Source organism: Engraulis encrasicolus, chromosome 18, assembly GCF_034702125.1.
Source record: "Engraulis encrasicolus isolate BLACKSEA-1 chromosome 18, IST_EnEncr_1.0, whole genome shotgun sequence".
NCBI classification, from domain to species: Eukaryota; Metazoa; Chordata; class Actinopteri; order Clupeiformes; family Engraulidae; genus Engraulis; species Engraulis encrasicolus.
In genome coordinates, this window is record NC_085874.1 from 5,524,153 (window position 1) to 5,549,834 (window position 25,682).

The window sequence follows — 25,682 nt, forward strand, 5'->3', positions numbered from 1 at the left end:
GTGTGTGTGTGTGTGTGTGTGTGTCTGTGTCTGTGTGTGTGTCTGTGCTTGTGTGTTGATGGGAGGGGAGGAGAGATGTTGCAGCTCTTGACTGAACAGGAGCAGGCCTGGAAAACCCCAATTACTCTGGGAAAGTCTCTCTCTACTTTGCCCTTTCCCCCTGCCTCCTCCCTTTCTCTCTCTCCCCTATCTCTCTCTCTCTCTAACTCTCTCTCTCTCTCTCTCTCTCTCTCTCTCTCTCTCTCTCTCTTTGTTTTCTGAGTTTGGTCTCATCCTCCTCTTCCTTATAAGGGCCTGCACTCCTCGGAGATAAACACAACGCATGTGTGCGAGGGCACTTGCGCAGATGCGCGCATGCACGCACACACACACACACACACACACACACACACACACACACACACACACACACACACACACACACACACACACACACACACACACACACACACACACACACACACACACACACACACACACACACACACTCACAAATTTTCAATCCAGAGATTTTCATCCACTGAACACCTGCTTTTTGTGTGCACACACACGTTCTGTGTATTAGTATCTCCCTTAGAGCTTGTCAGCGCTTGTAGTGAACTTGCTTAAAGGATCACGACTTCACCCCTAGCCTAGAACTTTGACATGACTGGACCAATGCACCATTACAGTGCACCCCCTTGGGCTGGTCCTGTGAAGTTGCATGTGTTTGTTCCTGTTTTTATGAGAGAGAGAGAGAGAGAGAGAGAGAGAGAGAGAGAGAGAGAGAGAGAGAGAGAGAGGCGGAAGGGGGGATGAGAGAGAGACAGACAGAATGGGGGAGATAGAGAGAGAGCGCTAAAGAGAGAGCGAAAGGGAGAGCTAGAGAGAGATACGCCAGAGCTAATGTAGGGTAATGAGTGGTCCACGTACACGTCATGGAGCAGGATGTGTGAAAGCCTTTAAGCCACACACACACACACACACACACACACACACACACACACATACACACACACACACTTGTTAGTGTGTGTCTAGACCAGTAAGGCCAAAACGCCTCTCAACTGCTGAGGTGTGTGTGTGTGTGTGTGTGTGTGTGTGTGTGTGTGTGTGTGTGTGTGTGTGTGCATGTGCGTGCGTGTGCGTGTGTGTGGGGTGCTTGTTATAGGACTGCTGTAAAGCTTGACCTTTGTGTAGATGTGGCCACTTTACAGGCTGTTAATATGGGTGGGTTAGTGGGAGCGTACGTGTGTGTACTATACGCGCGTGTGTGTGTGTGTGTGGGTACTAAAGTTGGCTGCTATAGTCGCTATGACTGGACAGGCACACACACACACACACACTGTCTCGCACTATTGAGTGTGGGTGCCTGCCCATTATAGTCGAGAAACTATACTATCCTGTCAGTAAACCGCACAATGTCCCAGGAAACACAGATCTTAAATAATGTGGTAAGCATGTAATCACACACACACACACACACACACACACACACACACACACACACACACACACACACACACACACACACACACACACACACACACACACACACACACACACACACACACACACACACACACACACACACACACAGTATGGCAGGGGGTGGCAGGTGTGATGTGATTCCGAGAAGTGGCAAGAGATTAGAGAGGCTGTGTGTATGGTCGGGGGTGGCAGTGTGTTAAAACATTGTACAACATTGTATTCTTCCCATCCCTGTCTATGTACGTCAGTCATCAATGAAAGCCAAGTACCGACACACACACACACACACACACACACACACACACACACACACACACACACACACACACACACACACACACACACACACACACACACACACATATGCAGTCACACACTCGCCACCACTCTGTTGTGTATCATTGCAGCCAGGCAGGGTGCCAGACAAAGTGCCGGGTCGGTCGGTTGGTCGGTCGGTCACATCATGTGTTTCATTAACCTGGCCGTGTTATGTCCTGTCACGACCCAGTACTCATAATGTGGCTGCACGGTTCTAATAGGTTACCCAGTACATCCGCTCCCACTGACTGGCAATCTAGGCCCTTTAACCCATTGATGCCGGATGGAGCACAATCTTGACCCAGGCGCCTGAAGATGCATGGACGCAGTTTTACGCTCATGAAATTTGAGATTTAAAAAAAAATAATAAAAATAAAAATGTTGGTATGTTAGACGTGTTTGTGCGTGTTCTAATTCTTGATGAGGGTCTAAGCTTTCAAATACGATGTATTTAACCACAAGACGTCCATACATTTCACATAATATTACTCCTCAAAGGCACTAAGACACTTAAGTTCCCCTGAGTGGAGTTGAGTGTCTACAGTGTGCAGTCTGCAATCTGCTATTCTATGTATGTGTGTCTGAGCATAGTCAGCTGAGTGACTGGATCGCCTGGCATCCCGTGTGGCGTCTATGCGGTGGCATGCGTGGCGCTTAAGTGTGCAGCGGCCGGCAACTGTTGCTCCCTGCCTTTGCCCGCTGTAGGCATAAAACACACACACACACACACACACACACACACACACACATACTTCTAGTCATGAAAGCAATGGAATAGCTGTATTCTAAAACTCCATTTCATAACATATTAAGTGTTTTTATTTTTACAGTGCCTCTTAATATTAGCAAAGTCACTGTTGTTGAATTAGGTAAGAAAAAAATCAAGTATTATCATTCATACAGTTTCAGTTGCCCTGATATAAAGAAAACAATACATATATAAACATTTATGTTTACACCCAATGGAGGTTTATGAAGTAGTTCCATTACAATGGCTCTTCTAGGAGACCAGTCTTACGAAGGCCAGGGGGTAGGCTACAAAGGCAGCAATGCATACATGACCTGACCCTGATTACGACCCTGTCATGTTAACACTCTTCATCCTAACAACCTTACCCTCCACTAACAGGGAGTGTGCGTGCGTGCGTGTGCGCGTTTGTGCGTGCGTGCGTGCGTGCGTGTGTGTACGTGTGTGTGTGTTTGTGTGTGTGCACGTGCACGCGTGCGTGCGTCTGTTTGCACATTTTATGTCCCCGCTTTTGTCAATGTCATATTATACACACACACACACACACACACACACACACACACACACACACACACACACACACACACACACACACACACACACACACACACACACACACACACACACACACACACACACACACACACACACACACACACACACACAGTCAAGCCATGCTGAAGGAGTACAGGAGCTCCAGAGGTTTCATACAGGGAGGCACATAAGCATTGTCACAGGCACTCCACTCCACTCCACGGCAAACAAGACCACTGGTGTGTGTGTTTGTGCGTGTGTGTGCGTGTGTGCGTGTGTGTGTGTGTGTGTGTGTGTGTGTGTGTGTGTGTGTGTGTGTGTGTGTGTGTGTGTGTGTGTGTGTGTGTGTGTGTGTGTGTGTGTGTGTGTGTGTGTGTGTGTGTGTGTGTGTGTGTGTGTGTGTGTGTGTTTGTATGAGGATGTCTGTTTTTGACGGTTGGAGTGCTGGGGTGTGTTAGTAGCTCACTTCAAATTGTCTGTGAGAGAGAGTGTGTAAGTTATATTGGTGTTAAATTTCTTCATTTTTTGAATTTCATTTAGTCATTGCCATTTTTCGCGAAACTCCCTGGAGTTGATCATATTACCCAAATGACAAGTCCAATAACATGGGGGGGTGGGTGCGTGTGTGAGCCTTTTCTCTCCACTCGTGTGGCGTGGTATGCCTGGACTGAATGTCTCTGTGAGTTCTTTGAGCGTCTAAATTAAAAGGGTTGACAAGTTAGCGCTCGTGTCCATCAGCACCATATGATGTATGGAGACAGGCTTGTCCAACAACTGCTTGGTACTACTTGGTGTGTGTGTGTGTGTGTGTGTGTGTGTGTGTGTGTGTGTGTGTGTGTGTGTGTGTGTGTGTGTGTGTGTGTGTGTGTGTGTGTGTCTGTGTGTGTGTGTGTGTGTGTGTGTGTGTGTGTGTGTGTGTGTGTGTATATGAGATTAAGAGACGGGCTCTGTAAAGCGAATACCCAAACTCACAACACTCCAGGCTTGTGTGTGTGTGTGTTTGTGTGTGTGTGTGCGCTGGTATGGGCAGCATGTGAGGGTTGTGTGGCCTGAGGACAGACAACCCCTCTGAATAAGACCACTGGGCCTTTTAGCCTCAAACACACACACACACACACACACACACACACACACACACACACACACACACACACACACACACACACACACATACACACACACACTATTAGAAATTCAGGACATCGGTATACTGCATGGCAATGTGGTGTTGGCTACAATCGCCTTTGCTGCTTGTGTGCAACACAATGCCAACAACACCATACCAACAACCTCTAAAAATAAACGAGTAATGTAGATAGATAATCATAATGTTGTTTCCAATAATCTACAATGTTTATGTTCAGTGCACAATGTAGTGCAGTGTGCATGGTGGTTAATGAATGCACATTTACAAGTGGCATGGAGTGCTCTGTGCTCTCGAGTGCAAAATTATACAAGATTATTTACCCAATATGTTTTTTCAATATCGCAAACGGTCACAATCGCATCTATAAAGAAGGTGACATGGGAACAGCTGTGAGGTAATAATAACCCTTTAAAACTCTCCTGAAGTCGCCTATGCAGTAGGGACCAGAATCTGAAATGGATGTTATGATTGTGTGTGCTTCTCATGGGCTCATTTGCATCTGTGAAGTGGCTGGTGTGGAGTGGAGCGCTGCGCGGCGCGGCGCTGAAGTGGCCTGGATTGCCTTGCTTTGTTTATATGCGTCTGAATGAAGGAGCCCTGCCGCATGATTGTGCATAGCAGTGGCTGCGATTTGGAGAGACGCAGAACGCAATCGTGTAGCCTTGTGTGTGTGTGTGCGTGTGTGCGCTTGCATGTGATGTGTGGTTGAAGTGGGGTGGGGAGGTTGTGTCGCAGTGAAAGGGCATGTGAATGCTATGCTACCGTGCCTGTTGTGACCAAAAACAACCACACTCACACACCAACACCAACATCAAATCTTTGTCTGGAACATGAAGTGGTAACTGCACTGTGCGTGTGTGCGTGTGTGCGTTTGTTTTCACAGTGTCACACCGGTCCTTAGATCCAGTAGCCAAGTTGCACCCCGCATTTAACTATTTATTATGTGTATGTGCTGTAGCTTGTGTGTGTGTGTGTTTGTTTGTGTTCCCGGTGTTGACGTTTGGGTATCTGGTGTCATGAGATTGTAAACGCCGCTGCTGCCTGCTAGAGGTGGGGCAGCATACGGAGCCTGGCTGACTTCTCTTGGAGAGCATGCCAAGATATTTTAAAGAGCCCACCGAGGCACCTACTAGAAAACACAGCTCTCTTCCAAAAGGGGGTGTGTGCGTGCGTGCGTGCGTCCGTGCGTCCGTGCGTGCGTGTGTGTGTGTCTGATGTTTGTGTGTCTGTGTGTGTGTGTGTGTGCGCGCACTTGCGTGCCGTGCACCTATGATCCTGTGACTGTGTGCGTATCAGTGTATATGTGTTGGTGGTTAACAGCGGGGGCCTGAGAAGACCTGACCCCATTGTCAGCTCCTCACCCCAAGCTTCTGGCACCCTCCAGCCCTCTCGCCTGCTAGCCGGCCCTAGCAGATTAGCTTCCCAGTAATGCCACACGCCGCGAGAAACACACACACACACACACACCTACTAGAAAATGTATTTTATCTCAGCAATACCACACACTGTGAGAAAGTCTCTCTCTCGCTCTCGCTCTCTCCCTCCCTCCCTCACACACACACACTTACTAGAAAATGTATTTTGCATAGACTCAAGAGTCCAGCGGAAACTGGGGGATAAGATAACATTCTTCTGAGAATAGACACCTGGGTCTTGTGTTGGCTGTGGACCCAGCTCCTATACCCTGAACTGCTCCATCCTCTACCCTGAAGCCCAGCTGGCAGCCAGTGTTGCCAGATTGGGCGGTTACCCGCCCAATTGGGCTGCTTGGCATGGCTGTCTGCGGTTAAAAATGGTCAAAAATGGCCATTTGGCAGGTTTTTCTGCCGGTTTTGTGGCCATAGAAATCAATACAATTTGTTGAAATTGGCTGGAATTCGGCGCCTGCAGGCGGTTTTTTGAACACCGTTTGGGCTGGAAATGTACAGACAAATCTGGCAGCACTGCTGGCCGCCAGCATTGGCAAGCACTGACCTCAGAACAGTCTTTGTAGTAGTTGTTGTACACCGGGGGGATAATACACTGGCCCCAAGACTGAAAAGCTGAATAGTTTTTGAATGTTTGAGGGTTTTTTCACATTCTGTCTTGCATTTGCCAAATGTGTGTTATCCCTGTCATGCAAGTTGTTGTTTTTTTTTGTTATTGTTTTAATGTTCTACGTTTTAATCAAAAGTTAGCCATGGCTGATCATACACCTATCATATCGGTCATAGAGTTGTCACTCGAGCTAAAGAAGAGATTTTTGAAAACGAGATTTTGGCCTCGCACTTACATGTAAACAAAGTTGAATGTGAATATCAAAACTCATTTCAAAAGCGCATGATTTGAAATAGATTTCGAAACGGTCCTTCCTTGTATTGGTGTGGCAATGAATGAATTAATGAATTAATGAATGAATTAATAAATAATTAAAAACCTTTATGAACGAAAACCTTTATTGCCCCGATGGGGATTTGTCTTGCGTTTTGGGAGCCATACAATAGACACATACGGAACTACCCCAGTGGCTTTACTGCAAGACGCACAACAAGTGAAATGAAACTGTATTAACGTGAATAGAGATGGCAATAGTGTTAACGGAGCATGTGTTGTGTGTTGTGTGTTTAGATGCTGAGTGGAGCTCCACTGCCCGTCAACACGCTGGTGAAGATCAAGGAGGGGCTGCTGAGACAGAGAGAGCTGGAGATCGACAGGTAACAGCCACACTCTCTCTCTCTTCCTCTCTCTCTCTCTCTCTCTCTCTCTCTCTCTCTCTCTGGTCCCCAGAGGGAACTCGGGATCGACAGGTGAACAGTCACTCCACACATACTGGCATCCATCTATACATCTATCTAGGGATGCACAATACCACTTTTTTTGAAAACCGATACGAGTACCGATACTATCTCCAGTATCGGTGTCGGTGCATCCCTACTGTATCCATCAACTGTATCCATCTACCTTTATCCATCTACATCCGCCCAGACACTACTCTACTCTGGTAGAGGGAGCTGGAGATCAACAGGTGAACATCCACAGATAAATAAATTACACTTAGCTGACACTCTTTCTCTTTCTCTCTCTCTCTTTCTGTCTTTCTGTCTTTCTATCACTCTCTCCTTCTCTACCTCTCACTGCATGTATATCGCATCGCTCTAGCAGTCTTTCTCATTCCATTGCTCTCTGCCTCTCACTGTTTTTTATCATGCCCTCTGTCCCTCTATAGTGTGTCTCTTGACAGTTGAAAGCCCGCAAATGACGTTAACCCAGTTTTAATCGCCCCGATGCAACCTTTAAATCATTCTTTTCCCATATTGTTTGGGAAAATAGCTCTTCAAAGGGGTTACTATGTGTATGTGTTCACCCACTTTAGTTAGGGGAGTTGTTGTTGAGTGGATTGGTAAGGTGGGTGAAGGAGACTGTGGTCTTGCAGTGGTGATTTATTTACCTGTTTGCTGTATGCCCAAGGAGGAGGGTGTTGACTGGTACCTAGAATTGTTGGAGTGCGTGTGCGTGCGCGTGTTTGTGTGTGAGCGTGGAGTGGAGTTGACCTTCAGCTGTGGTTATAACCATGTTCCACTGCACAACAAACCCAGAGGTGCTGACAGGTTACACCACACTGTGTGTGTGTGTGTGTGTGTGTGTGTGTGTGTGTGTGTGTGCGAGAGAGAGAGAGAGAGCGAGAGAAAGAGAGAGAGAGAGAGAGAGAGAAAGAGAGAGAGAGAGAAAACGTTGTATGATCTTTTTCCTCTGTGACTCAAGACACTGCACACAAGTTAAAAGATAGTTACACACACACACATGCACACGCACACGCACACGCACACACACACAGACAGCAACCCACCTCAAGGGATTACGCATAAAAGGCCAGGCCGGCTTTTAGTGGGATCTGTGTGTGTGTGTGTGTGTACAGTGTGTACCGATCACATTGCATAAGGCTCTACTGTGACCAGTGGGACTGATCATCAAAGACGACACAAACCACACACTTACGCTCACACACGCGCGCACACACATTTACACAGGCGCGCACACACACACACACACACACACACACAAGCACAGTCCAGTACAATTTGTCTTGCTCAAGACTTCATCCCCTGTAGTTCTAGTTCTTAGCACTTGTCATCACCATAAGCATGGATAGAGTCCTATATAACTCAGTCATGCTATACGCTCTAATCCATAGCATTCTCACTCAGTTGGGTGCAGTTATTGCTCTAAGTCTTGAGTCTTGTATGTTTGTCAGCACCCGCCTGGTTTTTTTTTAGGCACCATGTGGTATTGACAATGGATGAATTGACTGGTGGCAGGAATTTCAAACTGCTAATATTACAAAAGGAATTGAATGGGGCGTTTTTTTGTGGGCATTTCTCTCATGTTCATCATGTCCTGTCCTGTTCTATATTGACTGACCACAGTAAGGCCACGTGTTCCATATATGGGCAGTTGCCCACCAGGACCCACTGCTAAAATGCTCAAAAACCAGTATATATATATACTCTATATTTACTAACCCCAACTCCGATGAAGTTGGGACGTTTGGTAAACAGTGAATAAAATCAAAATGCTATCATTTTCAAAACACTCAATCTATTCATTAGATGGAGAATAGTGAAAAGACAACATATTAAGTGTTAAAACCGAGAAAAAATATTGTTTTGGGGGACATATGTACTCATTTCTAATTTGAGAAATCCAACACGTCTCAAAAGAGTTGGGACGGGGACAATAAATGGCAGCAAATGTCGAGGAAGACTAAAAACAAAACAAAAGACAACACTTAACAGTTAAATACATTAACCGATGAGATGATTTTATATAAAAAACAGTGTTAATTCCTATCTTGGACATGATTTCACCAGCTTAAATGGTGGGTGTATTCCTTGTCATGTTTTGCAATGTTTTCCTTTCTGTAGTGCTTACAGTGTGACAGGTCTTGACCAAAAACCCACCATTTTATCACATGCTGGTCCTTATGATGGAGCCAACATAGTACAAGATAGTATAACATAGTAGAGAATGCAATTTGACCTTACTATGTGGCAGTAATCGAAGATCTCCCTTCAAAATATAATGCATGAGTGGCTTTTCATGCTGTTTAAAACCCATTTATACCATTCAGCACTGTATTTAACTCTACAGATGAGTGAGAACATCTTAACCAATGCACTACTGCATCCGCATGCCATCATGGAGGCTGACTTTTGAAGCTAGCACTAACACAAGTTGGATGGTCCATTTTCACTGTAGCACAGGATGTGCAATGCTCTATTATTGTCAAAAAGAATGGACTTCTTCAACTTCTGCTGACTTCTGTAAGCAAAGGACAGTTTCCCATGTCTTCTGGGTCTATTTCAAGTGAGCTCAGGTGCTTAGGAGAATGTTAAACCCCTGTGTCATTTTCATGCATTAAGCATTCTTAATATGGTAAATTTTCAATAGCTCTAGCACTCCAGGAATTAGAGTGAGACTACAGCAATATATATTTCATGATGTCATGAACCTATACAATGATTTTATTAACAAAAATATGTCTTATATACACTCAATCGTGGTAAATCAAAGGGAATTCAAAAATGTATGTAATAACTATGGTAATTATTCCCTTTGCATCTTTAATTCTGAGTGACTCAGCCTCTCTGTGATGATCTTATACCTGGACACCTATATTATCCGTCAGTACAATTCATTTTGAAGTGTTCATCTTTGTTGTTTTATCTTATTTGGATGTTTACTAAATTTCACTGATCCCCGTCCCAACTTTTTTGAGACGTGTTGGATTTATCAAATTAGAAATGAGTACATATGTCCCCCAAAACAATATTTTTTCTCGGTTTTAACACTTAATATGTTGTCTTTTCACTATTCTCCATCTAATGAATAGATTGAATGTTTTGAAAATGATAGCATTTTGATTTTATTCACTGTTTACCAAACGTCCCAACTTCATCGGAGTTGGGGTTTGTATAAATATTAACAGATGGTAGTAAGTCAAGACGTTTAATGATCAGATTCATAATATTGTGTCACGTAAGGAGGTTGTGGAGATGTTATGTTTAGTACAGGCACCAGGTGGCACTGTGGTCAACCTCTATTTCTCTGACTGGTTTCTCTGTGAGAGGCCAATCCGAATTGATAGCTTTGAGTTTTAACATCACATCAAGGGGTGTCCTGCCTGATTTTGTGTGAAGTGTAACATCAAGCCTTGTTTTGAATGGCTTTGATATGGATTCTGTCAGTATCTGTTTTTTTAACACTGTGTGTGTGTGTGTGTGTGTGTGTGTGTGTGTGTGTGTGTGTGTGTGTGTGTGTGTGTGTGTGTGTGTGTGTGTTTTCCCTCCCAGGCAAAAGCAGCAGATTCTGCAGCTCCACGCCAGGATACGGGAGAACGAGCTGAGAGCGCAACAGGTCCTCCACAACCAGAGAGGGCGCTGTGACGAGCCCTACTTCCTCAAACCCAAGGTAAAGCCAGCTCCAAGAACGATCCAAGGCCTCATATACTAAGGGTGCATCCCAATATGTGACCTTGCCTCCTCCACTTGCCTCCTCCACTTGCTTCTCGTCATGATGACATCACTGACAACAGCATTATATTTCAATATCTTGCAAAAGCTCAATTGTAAAGTCTTTTTCTCATTTGCAATTGGGATGGTGAATGAAAAACAGTCCCTCAAAAGTTGTTGTGGCGAGGCTGACAGCTGGGAAACTTTATCGTTTTCTCCACGGAGGAGGGGCCAGGAGGCGGGACGAGGAGACAAGCACAAGTGGAGGAGGCAAGGACACATATTGGGATGCACACTAACTCTTCGTTCAGAATCGAACGTCTGTGTGAAAGTTCACTTGCATGTTTTTATAATTTGCCTCCCCCTGTACGCCCCCGTCCTCGCAGGAGAGTGTGAACGTGGCACCCACAGAAAAAGAATTGAGTTGTAGTACACAGCAGGAGTCCTCTCTGGTTCTTCATGTACTGGAAAAGGAATTGCGGCACTTGATCGAACAGTCTACTTTGGTAGGGACAGATACAAAAACAAAACATGGATAGAAAAAATATATAGTCATCTGACCCATTTATTGATGTATAGCAATGTTGGTGATGTGTTGTTGTCTTTGTTTTACCCATGTTTGCTTTGTCAAATTTGATGGTTCTCTAGCTAGTTATCTATTTATCTACATGGTATATTGGTCGATGGATCTATCTACGCCTCTATCTGTCTGTCTGTCTGTCGGTCTTGATCTATCTACGTATTTATCATAGTGTATTTAGCCAAAGCTAATTGTTAACATTACTTATGAGCTGAACTGTATATGTGCCCATTCTGCCTTTCCTGGGTTTCTATTTTTCTTCTTCTGTGGTCTTTTTTGTGTATTAAGAAAGTGAAACATCTTGTGTGTTGTGTGTGTCTGTGCAGGAGTGTGTGTGTGACAGCAGCAGCAGTCCCGTGTCCCAGCCGCAGCCTGGAGTGCTGGAGCGTCTGAGCCCACTGTGCGGGGGGTCGGGGTCTGGTTCCGGCTCAGGCTCAGGCTCCGGGTCCGGGCCAGACGCGGCGGGGGATCTGGGCCGGAGGCTGGCCGCCTCGGAGCTGGAGGTGATCCACCTGAACGAGTTCCTGCGGCAGAACACGCAGAAGTACCAGGAGGACATCAAGAAGCTGGAGGAGAAGGTAGGGGTGTGTGTGTCTGTGTCTGTGTCTGTGGCTTTGTAGGGAACAGTGATATTTGCATTTGCACATAATGCCGTGTGTCAGTACTCTCATAAGAGTGAAACAGAGATGGCAGCCTTACAGTCTATTGCCTTTAAAACATCCTTCGTTTGTATCACCTGTACACCACCCATCTCCAAAAGAGTTGTCGCCTAATCCATCTGTTTGGAATAACAGCTAATAACCTGACTTTCAATTAATCACTTGGTTTCTTTCTCATATGAAAGCTACAACCATGAAAAAAGAGAAATGGTGCATAAAGTGAAACATGGTACAGATACAGCTCTTATGAGGAGCTGCATGCATGCTGCAGGTGTTGGAGGGCTTTTATCATTGATTAAATCATGAAGTTAAACATGTATTGCTCTACGAATAGCGAATATGTCACCATCTCTCATTGATCTTCATTGTTTTTCATTGTGTTGCTTTCCATGATTACAATGACCCTAAACATACACCTAAGGCCAAAGTTGATTTTCTGGAGAGGTGAGAGTGATTCAGTGATTAAGTATGACACCCGATCTACGTATTTGAAGTGTTTTGAAGTGACTTATCTGCTCATTGTCACATTATGTTCGATAGGCGACAAAACTTTTGTCTTGTGAAAATCTGCCCTGTCTGTGTTCAATAAAGGGTCAATCTTTCTTTGGTGCATTACATTTATTTTTGTACATACATTTTCATTCGGGAGGGTTGAAGCTTTCATATGAGTGACTTCTGAAGCCAAGTGATTAACTGAAAGTCAGGTTATTAGCTGTTATTCCAAACAGATGGATAGGCGACAACTCTTTTGGAGACGGGTGTATTTTGGTGAATGCGTGTCTACTCAGATGTGAGACTATGGGACCGCTTCCTCCACAAAGTTATTAATATGTGTTTGTGTGCGTGTGTGGTGTTTGTGTGTGCTTGCACGTGTGTGCGTGTGTGTGTGTGTCCTCAGATGAAGACGCGGGACCGCTACATCAGCAGTCTGAAGAAGAAGTGTCAGCGGGAGCAGGAGCACAACCTGGAGAAGCAGCAGCGCATCGAGACGCTGGAGAAATACCTGGCAGACCTGCCCTCGCTGGACGAGGTGCAGACCCAGGCACAGCAGGTACACACACACACACACACACACACATATATAATACTGTGTTACGTATACACACACACATGCTCTCTCTCTCTCTCTCTCTCTCTCTCTCTCTCTCTCTCTCTCTCTCTCTCTCTCTCTCTTTCTTTCTCTCTCTCTCTCTCTCTCTCTCTCTCTCTCTCTCTCTCTCTCTCTCTCTCTCTCTCCCTCACACAAACACACATATACGCAGACAGTCTCTCATACACCCCTTCCATGCACACATACACATGCACACAAATGTGTGTACCATACACATAGAGGCAGGGGTCTACCCAGCAGATACACACACACACACACACACACACACACACACACACACACACACACACACACACACACACGTACAACATACCACGTGTGCACGATTGTGCAGTACCTGGGAAACCTGCCTGCTCTCTGTCAGCATGGTTGTCGGCCAAGCCCAGCAGGTACTGTATATCAACACACACACACACACACACACACACACACACACACACACACACACACACACACACACACACACACACACACACACACACACACACACACTCCGTAGGCAGGATTGGACCTGACAGAGCTCAGCTGCCATCTCTCGACAAGTCATTACCCCATCCAGAGCGAGCTTCCTGTCTCTCTCTCTCTCTCTCTCTCTCTCTCTCTCTCTCTCTCTCTCTCTCTCTCTCTCTCTCTCTCTCTCTCTCTTCCAGCTCCACCAAACACTAAATGCCACAACATTCTGTAACGTCTACCACATGCGCCCCTCTCTCTCTCTCTCTCGCTCTCTCACACACTCACTCACTCACACACACACACAGAAAAACTAGACTGCCTGTGCAGTCGCCTTCGACTGCTTAAGGTATATCCCCGAAACGCGACGCTTCCAGTCCCCAATCATTCCTACCACTTCCGTCCACCTTTTCATGAACGTTTATGATAAATACAAAATATAAAATAAATATATTTAATATCTATACATAGATCAATGACGTGCATAGGCTTAAAACCAAATGACTATTGTGACACTGTTTTAATGGTTCACTATTACAGTGGATATACCACATTAGGTACAGTGTAATAACCAGTGTAACAATATTTAATACCACGTCATACCAGTGTGACACCATGTACCAATTTTGTACTTATATCATGTAGGCTATTTGTGTGTAAGTGGTATTACATGGTATTGCATATTTGTACACTGGTATTACACTAGTATTACATGGTATTACATATTGTTACACTGGTTATTACACTGTACCCGGTATTGCCTATTTTTACACTGGTATTACACTAGTATTACATGGTATTAAATATTGTTACACTGGTTATTACACTGTAGGCCTACCTGATATGGTAGATTCACTGAAATGGTGAACCATTAAATTAAGGAGTTACCGGGCAAATCAATCCACCCAGTCAGAAGTTATGGGCCAAATAAAAATTCCACCATTTTGAAAGTGTTGACCTCCAAACTCGAATCAGTTCATGAACCTACCCTAGAACATTCACACACCAAATCTGGGACAAATCCATCCACCCGGTCAGAAGTTATGGACCAAACAAAAATTCGGCCATCTTGAATTCGGCCATCTTGAAAGTGTTAACCTCCAAACTGTAATCAGTTCATGAACCCACCCTAGAGCATTCACACACCAAATCTGGGACAAATCCATCCACCCGGTCAGAAGTAATGGGCCAAACAAAAATTCTGCCATCTTGAATTCGGCCATCTTGAAATTGTTGACCTCCAAACTCGAATCAGTTCATGAACCCACCCTAGAACATTCACACACCAAATCTGGGACAAATCCATCCACCCGGTCAGAAGTTATGGACCAAACAAAAATTCGGCCATCTTGAATTCGGCCATCTTGAAAGTGTTAACCTCCAAACTGTAATCAGTTCATGAATCCACCCTAGAGCATTCACACACCAAATCTGGGACAAATCCATCCACCCGGTCAGAAGTAATGGGCCAAACAAAAATTCTGCCATCTTGAATTCGGCCATCTTGAAATTGTTGACCTCCAAACTCGAATCAGTTCATGAACCTACCCTAGAACATTCACACTCCAAATCTGGGACAAATCGATCCACCCGGTCAGAAGGTATGGACCAAACAAAAATTCGGCCATCTTGAATTCGGCCATCTTGAAAGTGTTAACCTCCAAACTGTAATCAGTTCATGAACCCACCCTAGAGCATTCACACATCAAATCTGGGACAAATCCATCCACCCGGTCAGAAGTAATGGGCCAAACAAAAATTCGGCCATCTTGAATTCGGCCATCTTGAAATTGTTGACCTCCAAACTCGAATCAGTTCATGAACCTACCCTAGAACATTCACACACCAAATCTGGGACAAATCCATCCACCCGGTCAGAAGTTATGGACCAAACAAAAATTCGGCCATCTTGAATTCGGCCATCTTGAAATTGTTGACCTCCAAACTCAAATCAGTTCATGAACCTGCCCTAGAGCATTCACACACCAAATCTGGGACAAATCCAAACATCCGTTCAAAAGTTATCGCGTTAACACGAAAGACCTTACGCGGCGGCGGCGGACGCGGCGGACGCGGCGGCGGTGCACGCAAAACCATTACATCCCCGACGCTCCGCGTTTCGGGGATATAATAAGCACTTTGCACCTTCCATTCCATGCAGCATTATCTGAACACAGCAGCCTAGTATGACCAGTAGGGGTCACTGGAACCCAGATGTTGTTTGCATCACATCACATTGGGGTGTTCATCTATAAACATTCATTATTGTCCCTTCTCTCTCTCTCTCTCTCTCTCTCTCTCTCTCTCTCTCTCTCTCTCTCTCTCTCTCTCTCTCTCTCTCTCTCTCTCTCTCTCTCTCTCTCTCTCCTTCCCTCCCTCCTCCTCTTTTCCCTTCAATCTGTCCTTCTATCTGCCCTCTATTCCTTTCCGTCTGTCTCTCTCTCTCCCTCCCTCCTCTGTCTCTCTGTCTTTTTCTCTCCATCCCTTTCACCTTCACTCTGTACTTCTCTGTTCCATTCTTCCTCCCTCTCTTTCTTCCCACCACTCCATCCCTCTCTCTCCTTCAGTCTGTCTTCTTCTATCTCCCCTTCCATGCCCCGCCCACCTCTTCTATGGATGTATTCCTCTTTTCCTCCATCTGTCTCTCTCTCTCTTTCTCTCGTCTCTCCACTCCTTTCCTCCTGCACTGAGTCCTATTGTCTCTACCATCCTCTTCTCTCTCCCTCCTCTCTCTATCTTCCCCTCTCTCTATCTCCCCCTCTCTTACTTGGTTTCTTCCTCCGTTTCCCTTCAACCTGTCTATGCAGTCGTGGTCCTACAATGAGTTGCGCCCCAGAGCGTAATACCTTTCCATACCTTACTGCCACTGCTACTCTACTCTCTCTACTATCCATCCGCCTAGTTGGAGCTGTTGTTATGTGTAAAGTGCAATCATAACTGCTGACGATGGAGTACAATAAATGAGTCAATGAACAAAAGTCAAGAGACACCGCACACTGCTTACTTTTCTTTACTTTATTTCTTTCGCTCCAAGAAATAAATTAAAGAAAAGTAAGCAGTGTGTGGTGTCTCTTGACTTTTGTTCATTGATTCACCTCCTCCTGCCTCACACCTGCACCTGCATTGCTGAGGGGTTGTGCACAAGGACTCTCTTGTACTACAATAAATGAGTGTTAAATCTCAATCTCTCTGGTCTCTCCTTCCCTTTCCCCTCCCCCCCTCCCCTCCCCAGCTGGAGGAGGTGCGTGCCAAGGAGGAGGCCCTGCGTGGGCGCGTGGCTGAGCTGGAGAGGAGCGTGGAGGAGAGCCGGGCACAGCTGCAGGCCAAGGAGGAGCTGATGGGGGTGCAGACGCGCCGCGAGCACCAGCTGGTCGACACCGTGACGAGGTGAGGAGGCATACCACTGGAGCATGTAGAATAGACTGTTACTACAGTGCACAGTAGAGGAGGAAATACAGAATACACTGTGTTAATACAGTTTATTATATGGTGTGACGTCATCGGTCGAATGCTCCATTCATTTCAACGGGGCTCCCCAACGTTCGCACGTCTGTTATTTTTCGATAACGGACGGGTTGATCTATAACAGACCGCTGTCAATGGCAACAAGACTTTTCACTGCTAAAGCGACTTTTCAACAAGACTCTAATCAGCTGCTGTGATAGACAACACCTGTTGTCCTGGCTACCTAGCTGTTGCCTAGCGGTGTTTCACAACGGCACTGTTTTGTTTTGCGCAGCAACAATCTAAACATTAAATAGGCCTAAATAAATGTCCCCGCCATGTGTGAATCATTTAAGTATATCCATATAATAAGCGGGTTAACTTTCGGCGAGTCGGTCGCTTTGTGGAATAGCAGCACTTCAGAGAGAACCTCCGCTCCGCGTCGGGGTCTAAAGATTCTCTCTGTCGTGCTGCTATTCCACGGTAGCGACCTTCTCGCCGAACGTTAACCCTTACATACAGTACAGGAGGAAACCATTGGATCATGTAGAACAGTGATTCCCAACTATGGGCATGTGTACCACTAGGGGTACGCAAGCACAGTGCAGGCGGTACTATGGAGCCTAGTCAATTGGGGTAGAAGCAGAGAACTCTACTCATTGCAGAAGGCTTAAAAGGCTTAGGGGGTATGCAAGACAAAAAAAAGGTTGGGAAACACTGATGTAGAATATGTTATATGACTACTACAGTATTGCTGTATGTTGTCATTGTCATATTCACCACGAGCACGAACTGGTCAACACCATTATATAATGTTGAATATATTACTATATATTGTCATTGTCATTTACCATGAGTAGGGGTAGGGGCTGGTTGACTGGGGGGGGGGGGGGGGGGGGGGGGGGGGGGGGGGGGGGGGGGGGGGGGGGGGGGGGGGGGGGGGGGGGCGGGGGGGGGGGGGGGGGGGGGGGGTGGGTCAAAGGGGTCAGCTGTCCCGGGCCCAGAGAGAACGGCGGGCCCAGAATTGGGTTCTTATTACATTGCATGTATTGAATGCGGGGGCCCATTGAGATGACTTTGTCCTGGGCCCAGCCAAAGCTGTCACCCTGGCCGCTGCTTGACACCATCTAAGGCAAATGTGTTTATCTCATCAGACCACAGGGTTCAAGAGGAACCCATATCCTCAGTCTCTTTGTCTCTGATGAGATTTAATAACGAAATGAAGAGAGAAAGTACAAGAGAGAGAGAGAGATAGAGAGAGAGAGAGAGAGAGAGAGAGAGAGAGAGAGAGAGAGCGAGAGCGAGAGAGAGAGCAGGACATAGAGAGTATCTGTTGGGATGGGCTCGGCCCTGCTGCACTAGCCACTGCAGTAAGCTCAGCAGGGGGTTAGTAAACAGACCTTGTGACTCCCTCCACACTGTGCTGTAATGAATTAAATTGATCCAAGTTTGTGTAGTAAGGGAAAGAAAAGTGAACTTTAACCCAAATTTAAAAAATAAAAAAACAGCCTCTGCTAGCCAGCTGCTTCGCATTGGATTGTATTACCCTTTGGGAGAGGATAATAGAGCCTTGAATTCTTTGATTTTCTACGATCTAGGGGGGAAAGACTCTCACATACTGATGCAATGCACTAGTAATGTCGTGGTCCACTGGGCAGCAGTATAATTCCCCAATATCACATCCACTTTGCCTGCATTATAAAACAACATGAGATGTGTCTTTCTTGTGCACAGTTTTGTTTCGCACCAGCCCTCATGGGTTCAACCTGGTCAACTCTTTCAAACCATCTGTGATGCTGTGTGGACTTCGAGCATTTTTTTATGGGGAAATTACTTGCTTGAACATAAATCGTTCTGGTTCAGAAATCTTGTTAGAGTAGACTAGAGTGTGCGGGGATGGGGAGAGCAACATGTTGAAGCAGGACGCACGCACGCACGCACACACACACACACGCGCGCGCGCACGCACACACACACCTTCTAAATGTTCCTGTAGATTCAGGCAGGGACAATGACTCGTTTTTACAGTACATATGAGCAGATTACACGTTACAACCAAGCATTAGCGATTGGACAAAATCAGATGCGCATTTCAAACTTCCAACAGTGTTCACCATCCCCACCCATAGTAGTTTCTCATTTGCAGAACCCTCTGTGCAAATGAAATTGTGAGGGGGTGGTGAAGCAAGGCAAGGCTATTTGATTTGTATAGCGCACTTCATAGTCAGATGCAGTTGAGTGTGCTTCACAAAAATAAAATCCTAAGAACACAGCGAATGAAAAAAAAAGGAAGGTTACCAGGCTACTCTGAGCCAATAAGGAAGAGGTTCCTGGAGGAGAGCAGTGCAGCGAGCGCAGAGCTGTGGATGTCTGGCAGGTGTGTACGGGGCCTGTCGGGGTGCAGAGTTGTGGATGCCTGGCAGGTGTGTGTGTACGGGGCCATCGGGGAGGAGGCCGGGGGCTGCTGGGAGTCAGGGGCCTGGTGAGCTCTGACAGCCAGCCAGCCGACCAGCAAGCCAAGCCTCTGCTGCTTAAGCTGGCGAGGAGAGGAGAGGCAAGATGAGATGCAGAGTTGGCAGAGATGCCCTCTGTGCTTAGAGACGCTCCGAACTCTGAGGAAGAAATGGGGTGGGGGTGTTGGAGAGTATGACTTGGGGGTTTTGAAAAAGACAAAAACAAGAGAGAGGTGCCAAAAAATGAGGTGTGTGTGTGGAGGTGTGTGCGTGCGCGTATGAGTGTGCGCCTGGGTGTATGTGTGTGTGGGTGAGCATTTTCTATTCCTATGTTTGTGTGTTCGTGCACAAACAAAATGAAGTACACCTGCAAATGTGGAGCCTTTCCACTCAAGGGCACTCATGGGGCCCAGGCAGGGCCAGCATTGCTCACTCTGCCAAGTGCTAACGAAAGCAAAGCTGAATACTTTGGGAGCTGTCCCGGGTGTCAGATGTGGACCAAAAAATGAAATGGTTTCTTACTTTGCTGCTTGTTGAATTTAGAATGGCTTGTGTGTGGGTTTTTTGTTTGTTTGTTTTTCTCCTCAAATAATCAATCAATATTTAATCGAATTAGCGAGTTGCGGCTTCCTAATAGCAAAGGACGTGCCATTAATCACGCAGCTTCCAACTATAGGGAAATTCATTTTTCCGCTATTTCCGTTTGGGGAAATTATGTGAGGAGGTAACCAATGGATACAGTATGTGGTGCAGAGGTGAACTCATGTGTCATGCGTGTGGTTTCTGATGTCACTGTTGATTTGACTTGAATTGTTTTTGACTATCCAATTTACATGGCTCTTTTTCAATGGTCAATATTACTTTTAAAAGAATAATTTCTGTGAAAGAAATTTCTGTCTGCACACTTATATCCTTTTTTTTCTTTTAATGACCAAGCTGAGGAGCCCTGAGGAAGGTCATTACACCAAAAGCTTGGCCATTAAAAGAAAAAAAGTATGTAGGTGTGCAGACATTTTTCTTTGGCACCTTTTATTTGCGGGTGTGGTGTAATTTGTTTTAATGAAAGAATAATTTCTGTTTTGTCACTTACAGGGTTTTTCAGGGTTATAAGTCTCTTTAACCCATTGATGCCTGATGTTGCGTTGCGCAACATTGGCCCTGGCGCCTGGAGTTGCATTACGCAACATTCACGCTCATGAGATTTGAGACAACTCAATTAAAAAATGCTGTTTGTTTGCGATGAATGAACACATTCTAATGAAAGATGAGGGTCTTAGCGGTTAAATGCAACTTTAGTGCATATTTTTATGTGCTTCAGAAGCTGATATGGTTTTTATAGACTGAGGGCAGCTTTTCTTAAAAAGGGCTCAGGCATTCAGCACCCTTTATAGCAAGTGCCTTAGGCATCAATGGGTTAAACACTGTGCTCTCCCATGTGTGGTGCCCTTCAAAAGAAAAGTCACCTGGATAAAAAGACGGATCACACTCGCTTAAAGTTCTGTAGCCTCCTTTTCATGTTAGCAGCATGAGTACAAACGTTAAGGCTTGCTAGCCTTCGCCAGTGTATAATCCTCCTACAGTACTGTACCTACTTCCTCTTGAATAGAACCCAGACATCTCCTGCTCACCTGTACCTAATTGGTGATGATGAGGAATGTGCTCTAGGTATAACCTCTCTCTCTCTCTCTCTCTCTCTCTCTCTCTCTCTCTGTCTTTCTCCCTCTCTCTCTCTCTCTCTCTCTCTCTCTCTCTCTCTCTCTCTCTCTCTCTCTCTCTCTCTCTCTCTCTCTGCAGTCTTCAGGAGAAGGTGGAGCAGTGTTTGGAGGATGGCGTGAGGTTGCCTATGATGGATCTGAAACAGCTGGAGAAGGAGAACGCCAGACTGCAGCGGGAACACACACAGAGCAGCGCGGTGAGCATGCAACACACACACACACACACACACACACACACACACACACACACACACACACACACACACACACACACACACACACACACACACACATATGCACGTGCCCACACACACACACATGTACACACACACGCAGCCACACACACACACTCAGCTTGAAACCCAGCAGGAACAAAGACACACACACAGCTTGAACGCAGCAGGAACTCCCACACACAGATACTCAAACAAACCATATTGCTGGAGCATCCTGGGAGATATTGCAGTGAAAGAGAGTGCAAAGGAGGCCAACAGATAAAATGTGTCTGTATATGTGGACATGGGCGTAGAGCAGGAGTTAAAAATACTGCCTACACCTTTTCACACATAACAAGGCTTGTAGAGCACCGAGTCTGTCAGAGTACCCTGCCCTACATTACAGTTTCAACACCAAAGCACACAGATACTCTTCTCTCTCTCTCCCTCTCTCTCTCTCTCTCTCTCTCTCTCTCTCTCTCTCTCTCTCTCTCTCTCTCTCTCTCTCTCTCTCTCTTTCTCGCTCTCTGATTTTCTCTGTGTCTGTCTCTCACTCTCGCACACACTTGCAATACTGTCTTACACTTAATCATAAGTCCAGGTTATATACAGTACATGATGTTTTCCCTGAGTGTGCATACTGTATGTGTTGATGATGAGTTCTGTTGTGTTCTGTATTCCAGCTGATTGACAATCACAAGAAGCAGATAGAGGCGCTCACGCTAAAGCTTACGGTAGGCTGCCTCCCTCCCTCTCCTTCTCTCTCTCTCTCTCCCTCCCTCTCCTTCTCTCTCTCTCTCTCCCTCCCTCTCTCTCTCTCTCTCTCTCTCTCTCTCTCTCTCTCTCTCTGCTCCTTTGCCTGTCTCCTCTCTCTCCCTCCCTCTGCCTCTCTCTCTATCTTCTATCTCTCTCTCTACCCCCTCCCTCCGCCTCTCTCTCTCTCTCTCTCTCTCTCTCTCTCTCTCTCTCTCTCTCTCTCTCTCTCTCTCTCTCTCTCTCTCTCTCTCTCTCTCTCTCTCTCCCTCCCTCCCTCCATCAGGCTGTAGAGAAGCACCTGCTTCTTGCATCCTGCAGTACTCAGTGTTTCCCATTTCCATTTTGGGTAACACTTTACTTGACGCCAGCATCATACGTATGACAAAACAGTGTCATAACAGTGTCATGATGCAGTCATGCATGTGTCATAAACAGTATGTCAATGTCATAAACATTTTATGACTGTCATTAAGGGAAATTCGGTTATGGTAAAGGCAGGCCTAGCAACTTTTCTGTCAACTTTTCATGACAATAAAGCGTTCATGACATTGACATCATGTTAATGACCCCCTTCATGACTGTGTCATTTTGTATTGATATGTATGCCTGGATTTTGTAAGTCACTTTGGATGAAACATCATCTAAGTGTAATGCAATGTCACTCCATTCCTCCAACTCTCTGTTCCTCTCTCCTTCTCTTCCTCCCTTCATCCCTCTCTCTCACTCTCTCTCCCTCTCTCCCTCCCTCCACCCATACCCACCCATATCTCCCTCCATTCCTCTGTCTCCCTCCATTCCTTTCTCTGACTGTGTCCATCCCTCTCACTCCCTCTCACCTCCTCTCCCTATCTCCCACTATCCCTGTATTTCTCTCCCTCTCTCCGTCTCTCCATCTCTCCACTAGGCGGTGGAGCAGCACCTGCAGCAGGAGAGGGGAGCATCTCAGGCGTTACGGCAGCAGCTGCAAGACAACCAGGAGGACCTGCAGAACCTCAACAAAACACTGCAGGAGGTAGACTGGATAGATTATTTTCTCTCTCTCTCTCTCTCTCTCTCTCTCTCTCTCTCTCTCTCTCTCTCTCTCTCTCTCTCTCTCTCTCTCTCTCTCTCTCTCTCTCTCTCCCTCCCTTTATCCCTCTCCCTTTATCCGTCTCTTTTTTTCCTTTTCTACCACCCACCTACATCTACATTTTCTTCTTTTCAGTTTATTTTTCTTTCTCTCTTTCTCTTTCTCCACCTCTCTCTCTGCCTGTCTCAAGAACCACTACAATGCTCAGGGCCATGCTGATCATTAGTAGTACACACACAAACTCAAGCATACCGCATTCCCCCACATGGACGCAGGCGCGTGCACGCGCACGCACGCACACACACACACACACACACACACACACACACACACACACACACACACACACACACACACACACACACACACACACAGCAAAGTGTTGCACACACACACACACACACACACACACACACACACACACACACACACACACACACACACACACACACACACACACCTACTATTGGACTGTCTGTGGGTTTCACATCATCTTAGTCTACCTTTAAGGAATATAACCCACAATCTTTTCACCGTGTAGTCAGTGTTCATGAAGGACACTTGGAAGGTTACATAGACCGCCATGCTCGCGCACCAAATGCAAATTTCATTCTCCTGCTCCTCCACACACTTTTGTACGGTCAGTTGTTCCTCAGCTCTTTCTCTTGTAAGAATAACGTGTCTTTTTTAAATGTTCTGCGTAGCGCTGCTGGTGTGGCTGGGTACAGAAGAGGGTTGACTTGAATGACTTCCTGATTTCCTCAGTGGCTAATTTGGATGTCACATCACTGTGCGCGCCTGCACATACTTTTGACTGCAATAGTCACGGAGTTGACCGTTCTCACACAATGGCATAGAATGACATGGCAATTTAGTTACCTTTTCTGAACTTCAGAACAATCGCTGTGCTCCATAAGAAGCGTATCATTTGGATATACGTATATGATATTGGATTGGATTGGATACACAATATATTGTATTACAAATGTATGTTTTAAAAACAGGGTGATGTGTTTTTCCTTGAAGACAATGTTTTTGTATACTTTTGGATACATGTTTTTGGCAATACCCCTTACATTACATTGCATTACACTACACTTAGCTGACGCTTTTATCCAAAGCAACTCAGATATATAAAGGTGGGATTCGAACCACCAATCCTCTGATCTAAAGCCCATATCCTCAACAATTAGGCCACATCTCCCCACCCCAAGTGGGCTTGCCAGCCTTGTGTCTGCTGAATAGAATGGCAGGTGAGCTTGCATGCAAACTCAGGGGCCTGGTGGCTTTCAACAAAAGCCTTTGGTTATAGATGGAATTGCACTGATCATTGCTGCAACACATACACTAGCTCTGAAACACCTGACTGACTACCAAAAACGTGTCTATTAGAGAGGTTGATAATGGAGACACACTCACTCGTTCCGTATGCTGTTGACATCTCTGCGGGGGAAAACAAAAGAAAACGAGCAACCGCAAAAAACAAGATGAACTGTATTCCGCTGTTGAAGGTGGTTGTGAATATTGACAGGACTCCACAAACACACTTTGATTTATTTGAAAGCATCTCCCTCAGATCATCTGCCCCTCTTCATTCCTACGCCTCAGTGTTTTTTTCTCTCTGTCTCTTGTCAACTCTCTCTCTCTCTCTCTCTCTCTCTCTCTCTCTCTCTCTCTCTCTCTCTCTCTCCATCTTCTGCTCTTTCTTCATGCCTTTATCTCTCTCGTTTTCTCTTTTTCGTTCTCGTCTGCTGCCCATCAATGCCTCTTACTTCCTCCGTTCCTCTCCAAATTAATGACCTTGTGTGTCCATCTTGGCTGATGTAACAGCTCTTGAGTGAAGACCATGAAGTGTACTACGAACAAAAAGAAAGTAGTGAAAGTTCTTTAAACATGTACACACTGCACAGCCACCTTCACAGTGGTGGTTATACAGTGCCCTCCATAATTATTGGCACCCCTGGTTGAGATGTGTTTTTTAGCTTCCAATTATTTTATTTTTTTTCTAAACAATATGGGACTTTAATGGAAAAAAAGAGAAAAATCCAACCTTCAATACAAGTGCATTTATTCAGTGGGGAAAAAAATCCCACATAAAGAAATAATTATTTGACATCAAATAATGTGTGTCACAATTATTAGCACCCCTGGTGTTAATATTTTGTACAACCCCCTTTTGCCAACAAAACAGCACCTAATCTTCTCCTATAATGTTTCACAAGATGGGAAAAGACAGAAAGAGGGATCTTCAGCCATTCCTCTTTGCAGAATCTCTCTAAATCATCCAGAGACCTGGGTCCTCTACTCTGTACTCTCCTCTTCAGCTCACCCCACAGGTTCTCAATGGGGTTGAGGTCCGGAGACTGAGATGGCCATGGGAGGAGCTTGATTTTGTGTCTGGTGAACCATTTCTGTGTAGATTTGGCCATATGTTTAGGGTAATTGTCTTGCTGAAAGACCCAGTGACGACCCATCTTCAGCTTTCGGGCAGAGGGCAACAGATTTTGATTTAAAATGTCCTGGTA

General features: G+C 45.7%; 1 protein-coding gene across 3 annotated transcripts in view; it reads left to right on the forward strand.

Moving 5' to 3' along the window:
* cep85l (centrosomal protein 85, like) overlaps positions 1 to 25,682 on the forward strand; it is a 97,828-nt gene that overhangs the window by 67,682 nt on the left and 4,464 nt on the right. For 2 of the 3 annotated variants that reach the window (XM_063222860.1, XM_063222861.1), the window contains 9 exons: positions 6,825 to 6,910; positions 10,547 to 10,664; positions 11,092 to 11,211; positions 11,612 to 11,863; positions 12,843 to 12,995; positions 16,738 to 16,892; positions 21,197 to 21,314; positions 22,016 to 22,066; positions 22,993 to 23,100. In XM_063222860.1, coding sequence (XP_063078930.1) covers positions 6,825 to 6,910; positions 10,547 to 10,664; positions 11,092 to 11,211; positions 11,612 to 11,863; positions 12,843 to 12,995; positions 16,738 to 16,892; positions 21,197 to 21,314; positions 22,016 to 22,066; positions 22,993 to 23,100 — 1,161 coding nt within the window. The remainder of the gene's footprint in view (positions 1 to 6,824; positions 6,911 to 10,546; positions 10,665 to 11,091; positions 11,212 to 11,611; positions 11,864 to 12,842; positions 12,996 to 16,737; positions 16,893 to 21,196; positions 21,315 to 22,015; positions 22,067 to 22,992; positions 23,101 to 25,682) is intronic. The other variant, XM_063222862.1, reaches the window with a different exon arrangement.